The following is a 7905-nucleotide window of genomic DNA, read 5'->3' as shown; positions in this document are numbered from 1 at the left end:
ACATGATTTCTTATCTGACTAATGGAAAGAAGAATAGAGTTACTTCGAAGGAGTTCTATTAGAAACAGACAGAGAAATGAGAATTTAACATCACTTCTGAGAGTGAGTGTATCTCAGTTCGAACTACTCATAGATTATGAGAAATGTAGGGCATAGGGCTTAATATAACAAGCATTTTATAAAATGTACCATTGTTACTTTTAATAAATTATATTGACCACATATTTTTTCACGCGCTAACCTACCCAACTGTTTTAAATCGGTCTCAAGGAAGCGAGTGAGGTTAGATCTACATCGAAGTTGCACCACCGAGTGTAACGTAATGTCACGTGGTATTATCGTGGGGTCAACGTGGAACAAAACGAGCCCTGCGGGGCTTCTAACCACCTTCGCTCGCTCATCTATGTTCCGTAAGGACAAATGAGTATTACTTTTATCTTATTTTAACGATAAAAATTTATTAAGACTGAAATAAACTAAGAAAAGAACTTTCCTTGGGCTTGGTTTGAACCAACGTCAAAAGTGATTTTCATTACTACACCGTGCGCTACCATGTTCGGCCACGAGGACCGACAGAAGTTGGCGTTTGATTTGTGCTATATGAATGCTACGTGCAGAGAAACAGGTAACTTTAAACCAATTAAAACCGTGTATTTAGCTGCTATGGCTAGAGTCGAGCATGATTAAAATATATGCATATTGACCCGGGTATTTTTTCTTTTTCCTTTGGCCCTCTCCAAAAAAAAAAAAAAAAAGTTTGCCCTTGTCTGATCTAGCCCTTTGGGGTACTTATGGTACAATTTGTACCATATGGGTGTTTCATGGTACATTGCGTTATAACTCTCCTATTTGATCTTTTTCGTCCGGTTTTTTTTTTCAAGTCCAGAGGCATTGTAGAAGACCTTACGTATGGTTTCATACCTTCCTGCGTCGAGACATAGGAGGTGATGACGTCATAATTTTAAATATATATTTTCTTTTATATGTTTTCTTTTTCGCCTATGTTCATTATTTTTTGGCGGGCTTATTTTTGCACGTAGAAGATTGAAATTTTGGGCAAACATTCAGTCCACCGAGTAGTATTTACCAGATTTTTTTCAGATTTCTGCGTTAAAACAGGGGGGGATCCAGAGGGGCAAAAAGTTGAAAAAAGGGATATTTTTACCAAAAAATCCCTTTCTTCGGGATTTTTTCGCCTTAGATACATGATGGAGACATGTAAATGGTACCGCCTGAAAGGCAGTTCTATTCTGAAGAGAATGATGTGCAAACCGTGATCCTAGGGTAATTAGGGATGTCTCAGGGAATGTTTACAAAATATCCCTCTGTATACGGGAATATGGGACATTGTCGGTATATATTTTTTTGGCGGGCTTACTTTTGGACCTGGGAAATTGGAATTGTGCGTAAACATTCAGCTCACCTAGTAGTATTTATCAGATTTTATCAGATCTCTGCGTTAAAACAGGAGGGTCCAGGGGAGCTAAAAGTTGAAAAAAGGGATATTTAGACCCAAAATCCCTTTTTCGGGATTTTCCCGCCTTAGATACACCATAGAGACACGTGAATGGTACCGCCTGAAAAGCAGTTCTATTCTGAAGAGAATGATTGGCGTATTATATTCCTAGGGTAAATAGAGATGTCTCAGGAATTTTTTTACCTGAGATCATGGTGTTTTGTGGTAATTTGGAGCATTGTGGGGATTCTTGATAAAATTTCTCCCGCCTTTAGTGTTCAAGATAGAAACTTGAAATTTGGCACACACATTCAGTATACCAAGTACTATTTATCAGACTTTTCTGAAATCTCTACGTTCACACAGGGACCCAAAGTGTGAAAACAATTCCCTCGAAATTTCCCCTTTGACATCACTTTTCCTCTCCTGGTATACGGTATGAGCACGCAAGTGGTACCATTTGAAAGCCAGCTCCATTCTAAAGAGAATGAGGTATGAACCATGATCCTAGGATAAATAGTGACGATGCAGTAGCTGCTTGACTGAAAGTCTAAAAAATACCCCAAAAACCCGGATCCTGAAAGGGCTAGACGATAAAGTTACAATAGACTTAGTTAAAAATAATAATAATAAAAAAACAAAAGATTGTTCTTCATTAAAAAATGTTCCCAGCTTTAATATCTATGCGTGTTTATATATTAAAAAATATTGATACAAAACTTTATTACATTTCACAACAAAACAGATATTCAACAAACATAATTTATAATTTAAATTCTTATTTCTTATGATATGCATTTACTCTTTTCTAATCTTTGATCCAATATTCATATGGAATTTTATCAAACATGTTATCCAGAAACGTTCTCATAATGGCGTTCATTTTTCTCTTCAGGTCTGGCTTCATTTCTTTTAGAAGTTCCTGAGCATTAGTGTTGATGAAGAGATTTAGTGCGGCCTCTGAAATAAATGAAAGAAAAATTTTTATTAGTACAAAAATATTGCATACATAAATATGTATTAGATAGCACTACTACGAAGAGAGCTATTTTATACGAGTATGTGGTAGTTAAGGTCTTTCCTGATCTTTCTCCCTTCACTAATTTTTTAAAGTCTAGTCAATAGCCTAAAAGACAATAATGATCATAAAAAATTTAGAAAGTGAGCCAGATCAGCAATATCTTACGAAATGAATTAATAGCTTTTGATATCACATTATCTGCAAAATGTAATGAAATGAGAACTGAACTAATAGTTCGGATAGTATCTTCAATATGTAATGAAATGAACTTGTAGTTCAGATAGGATATGCAAAATGTAATGAAATGAACTAACAGTTCAGATAGTATCTACAAAATGTAATGAAATGAACTAATACTTCAGATGGTATCTGAAAAATGTAATGAAATGAACTAATAGTTCAGACGGCATCTGAAAAATGTAATGAAATGAACTAATACTTAAAATAGTATATGCAAAATGTAATGAAATAAACTAATAGCTCAGATAGTATCTGCAAAATGTAATGAAATGAACTAATAGTTCAGATAGTATCTTAAAATGTAATGAAATGAACTAATACCAAAAATTCTATATTCAAAATGTAATGAAATAAACTAATACTTAAAATAGTATATGCAAAATGTAATGAAATAAACTAATAGCTCAGATAGTATCTGCAAAATGTAATGAAATGAACTAATAGTTCAGATAGTATCTTAAAATGTAATGAAATGAACTAATACCAAAAATTCTATATTCAAAATGTAATGAAATAAACTAATACTTAAAATAGTATATGCAAAATGTAATGAAATAAACTAATAGCTCAGATAGTATCTGCAAAATGTAATGAAATGAACTAATAGTTCAGATAGTATCTTAAAATGTAATGAAATGAACTAATACCAAAAATTCTATATTCAAAATGTAATGAAATAAACTAATACTTAAAATAGTATATGCAAAATGTAATGAAATAAACTAATAGCTCAGATAGTATCTGCAAAATGTAATGAAATGAACTAATAATTCAGATAGTGTCTTAAAAATGTAATGAAATGAACTAATACTAAAAATAGTATATGCAAAATGTAATGAAATAAACTAATACTTAAAATAGTACATGCAAAATGTAATGAAATAAACTAATAGTGCAGATAGTATGTGCAAAATGCAATGAAATGAACTATGATAAGTGATTATGATTAAATTAATTCGTAAAAGTTATTTTCAAGACTTTTCATGTAGTATAGAAATTTGAGTGCTCGGCAACCATGACGCCGTAAACTTCATATTTAGATTTCTAGCCTACAAGGAAAGGTCTGGATTACTGGCGGTTCCTGGGGTAAACGCGTCGGAAAAAAATTACGATTTTAACGCTACAAGCTAAGAGAAGGAAACAGTTAATATTCTAATTCTTGTATACAGGTAGCCTGTTCTTATATACAGCTTGTAGTGATAAAATTGTAATCTTTATCGGTAACTTATTTCAAGAGCTGCCATTAGTTTGTAGTTTTTAGTTTACTCATTAGTGTTTTGCAGATACTATCTGGCTCGCTGTTTAAACTTTCAGCGTATTTCATTCTCTTCAGGTAATTTATTAGAATTCGAAAAAGTAGGACGAATGAGAGAGAGTAGTAAAGATCTTTAAAAGAAGCATACTTTAGAAAGTGAGTCAGATCAGCAAAATCCAATAAAATGAATTAATAGTTCAGATAGTGTCAGCTAATGTAATGCAATGAACTAATAGTTCAGATAGTATCTGTAAATGTAATGAAATGAACTAATCTGTAAAGGTATGATACATATTACTATCATTTGTAATTGCATAAACATGTTTTGTAGTGAATATTCCATACAGAAAATTTAATAGCTTTACAGTAGTAAATACGAACTGATATCGGTTTAAAATAATCAACATCTCAAAATGTTTCATAGGTATTTAGTTTCGGTGTTTTTGATTAATCTGAATTTAATGTTACTTCCTAGCACCGACGCAGTATGAGATGGTGTTGGGATTCGAACAACTTCTCGGGTTGGATCCGAAGCAAATAGACCCAAACCCGGAGCCACGCGCATTAGCCACTTAACTTTGAGAAGGCACGTTTATGCGTGCTTGTTTCCATGCAAACGGTATAAGATGTCGGTCAAATACATCTTCGAACAGTCATCAACATTCTCTGAAAAGCAAACACTTTTTGAATAACCACACGTTGGAAATCAAGGACAGAAAGGTCTTTAAACATTTATCAGTGACTTAGTTATGATATATTCTTTAGAAATGAAAATTTGTTGTTCTACGCTGTACTTGAGGTGTTTGCAACTCAAGATCTTAAAAGCAAACGCGCTGCACCCGCGAGTTTCAAGCAAATATCAAAGCAGTTTGGAGCAATGCAATCGGTTCAACAGTGATCAAACCCAATAAAAATAAATTAGGTCAAAAAGAAATGTCATTTCATATTCTTACCGAACAAATGACCATACTGTATTTTAACCAGTATCAAACGAAGGCATTGCAATACCGTTGCAATTCCTGTAGTACGTCTTTTTGTTGTCACTAGAGTGGAGGTGCACACGTATTATACTAGATGGTATAATCGAATTGATGTACCCTTTAGTAGATTATCCAAAGTCAAAAACAGTTATTTAGTTGAAAGATCGAAGCTTTTCAATAAGTGAAGCTATGGATTTCACTCTTCTTGAAGCAGCTTGAGTTAAAAGCTTATGAAAAGAAGCTGTATAACTGCGAATCCATCTTATTTGATTGAAGAGTTCTCTAAAAGTAAAGAAATTGAGATGTAGTCTGCAGTATGTTCATTTTACTTAAGTTAGTATCATGATGTTTACTATTAGTCATTGCATTAACCATCACTTCAGTTTGTATAGTATTACGATGATTGATTTTACGATTATTACCTTAAGTATCTATACAAGGTGTGAACGAACCATACCGACAAACTGTAAGAGAGGAATTCCTCACATCCAAGGAAGAAAAAGTTCTTGTGAACCTGTGGCGAAAATGTGTAGTTTCAGAGTGTGGAAAGTGGTCGTTCAAATGTGTGGTAAAAGTAAGTTGCAACATGCGTTATTTCGAATACAAGGAACCGTGGCAGTACAATTGGCGTAAAGGATTGCCTATATGCCATATATAAAAATTAATATTTTAGCAATGTGCAATGGGTGCGCAAAGGATTTCCCACAGGGTATAATTCGCAGACGTGCCTCCAACAGAATTCATAGATATCCACAGATTTAAAAGTGAGTCTAAAGTAGCCGAAATTGAACCTTGTTAGCAGTGAACATGGAACGCATCGGCAGGCAGTCGGAAGTATTAGGAATCACGAGCCAAGTGGCACTGTTTTGGGAACGTAGCTATAGCTTAAAAACTACTTTTATCGGGCCATAAAGAAACATTTTCTTTACCAATCGGATATTGGTAATTTTATAGGCTTCTAGCAAAATGGAACATTAAACACAAGTGTTAATCTTAAGAATTGCTTTTGACGATTTCTGTAAATGACATAGATATAGCGAGTGTATTTTTGTTTCGCTATTATGAATCGTGTATACAAGGGAGATACTTCTCTTTCACTGACCTGCACTTGTAGTTCTGAATAGCTTCCTTCTGTGTAAAACAATGAGTTGTCTTCAGGTGTAGATAAGTCGAGTTTGCTGGATTTAGTACTTTCCAGACAAACTTAGGTTTCAGAGTTGGCGTTATTCTGAACAAAGTTCCGGGGCAAAGGATTATTGAGATATTCTTTGCGTGCTACGAACTGATCTCGAAGGAGAAGCTGATTGAGAGTAGTCGTTGGTTACTTTGACAACTTGTTAGCTCTCAAGGTAGAAGATTGGACAACTATTAGCGCGCTCTGCTTCTAGAGACTAATAGGCTGAGATTAGGAAATTCTCGGTTTATATACTGAGGAAGAGACATTATTGTAAACATGGCAAAGTACTACTTGGTGTGTTCCAAATCCAAAATCTCCGTTGTTCGCAAAACCATAGCCCCTCTTACTTCCCCTTAGGTTTTTAATTGTAATCAAATTGATGACATAAAATTCCAGTTTGAAGTAAGAGATTACTATATTCCAAATTTCATTTCAAACGGTTCAGCCGCTTTCCCATGGTTTGATCATTCACAGGATCAGTTTCATTTGTAGCTCCTCCACGTGTTTCTGGTATTTTATATCTCGGTAACTACTGGCAGGATCTGAACTAAATTTAGTTGGCAAGTAGGCTATGTCTAAGGAATAGATATAATATTTGGTGACCAACCTTGGTTAGGGACAGGCTCTGCTCCTTACATATTAGATACGAGTATGGGTTTGCAAAACTTTGTTTCAAAACTAGTTGATGCTTTCAGTAATTTTCTTAACTCTACGTAAGACGGAAGAATACTCTTTGTTCTTAGAACTAACTTCACGAATCTTGATTGCGTGGGTAACCTAATGTAACTCTATTTAGTTAAACAAAATAAATAAATAAATAAAAATAAATTAAAAAAGCAATAAAAAAACATACTATAGCAAAAACTTAATACTTACGAATAACAGCATTTCCATTATGTATGTTGTCGATTCCCATAGTGATGTCCTTTACAACAAAGTCCATACCCAATTGGTTCACTCGCAAATATCGTTTTCCGTTCCGGTATTGCATGAAGGCATTGAAATCACACACAGCACGCACGCCCTCTGTTCATGAAAGACATGAAAATTTTGGGCTCATATAAGATTTGATTTGTTATTACATGAAAACATAGAAGATACTTACATAGTTCGTACGAATAAAATAATCATAATAATAATAAAACTGAGAACACATTGGGTCATGAAGACCATTATCGAAGGCAAAAGGCAAGAAGCAGAAAGAGTTGAATTATCTAAAACTAAAATCATAAAAGATTGCTTCTTATAGATAAATGAAACAAGTAAGTTTCGATGATTATGCAGTATTGAAACCGTGAGCGATAGATTTCAAGTGAGAATGGAATCAGAGAGGGAACCTGTTGCTGGGACACTTAATCCATAGCAAAAAGAGTTTCTTGCTATCGTTTACAGCATATAATGTAATTAATATTGAAACAGGAACTTGTACCATTTCAGGTTTTGATAAAGGAATAAAAGATAAAATGGATTCTATTTTGGGAATCCTGAATCCATATTCAAAGACTATTTCTCGCTACCTATTATCATTTCTGCTATATGGGAATCAATACTGAAGCCAGTACTAGATTTCTGGAAATCCTGAATCCATATTCAAAGACTATTTCTCGCTACCTATTATCATTTCTTCTCTATGGGAATCAATACTGAAGCCAGTAGTAGATTTATGGGAATTCTGAATCCATATTCAAAGACTATTTCTCGCTACCTATTATTTCTGCCCTATGTGAATCAATACTGAAGCCAGCAGTAGATTTCTGGGAATCCTGAATCCATATT

The 7905-nt window shown here is 34.0% G+C and overlaps 1 protein-coding gene across 1 annotated transcript in view; it reads right to left on the bottom strand.

Moving 5' to 3' along the window:
- Positions 1-2096: 2096 nt before the first annotated feature.
- Positions 2097-7905, bottom strand: part of Jhbp2 (Juvenile hormone binding protein 2) — a 29293-nt gene continuing 23484 nt past the window's right edge. Inside the window, exons 5-6 of the mRNA XM_081769600.1 lie at positions 7006-7155; positions 2097-2416 (exon numbers count right to left, since the gene is read on the bottom strand). Coding sequence (XP_081625726.1) covers positions 2265-2416; positions 7006-7155 — 302 coding nt within the window. The 3' untranslated portion in view covers positions 2097-2264. The remainder of the gene's footprint in view (positions 2417-7005; positions 7156-7905) is intronic.

The sequence above is a fragment of the Thermobia domestica genome, chromosome 8, assembly GCF_964235325.1.
Source record: "Thermobia domestica chromosome 8, izTheDome1.hap1.1, whole genome shotgun sequence".
NCBI lineage: Eukaryota > Metazoa > Arthropoda > Insecta > Zygentoma > Lepismatidae > Thermobia > Thermobia domestica.
Note: the sequence above shows the minus strand (reverse complement) of the source record. Positions and strands in the feature narration are given on the sequence as shown.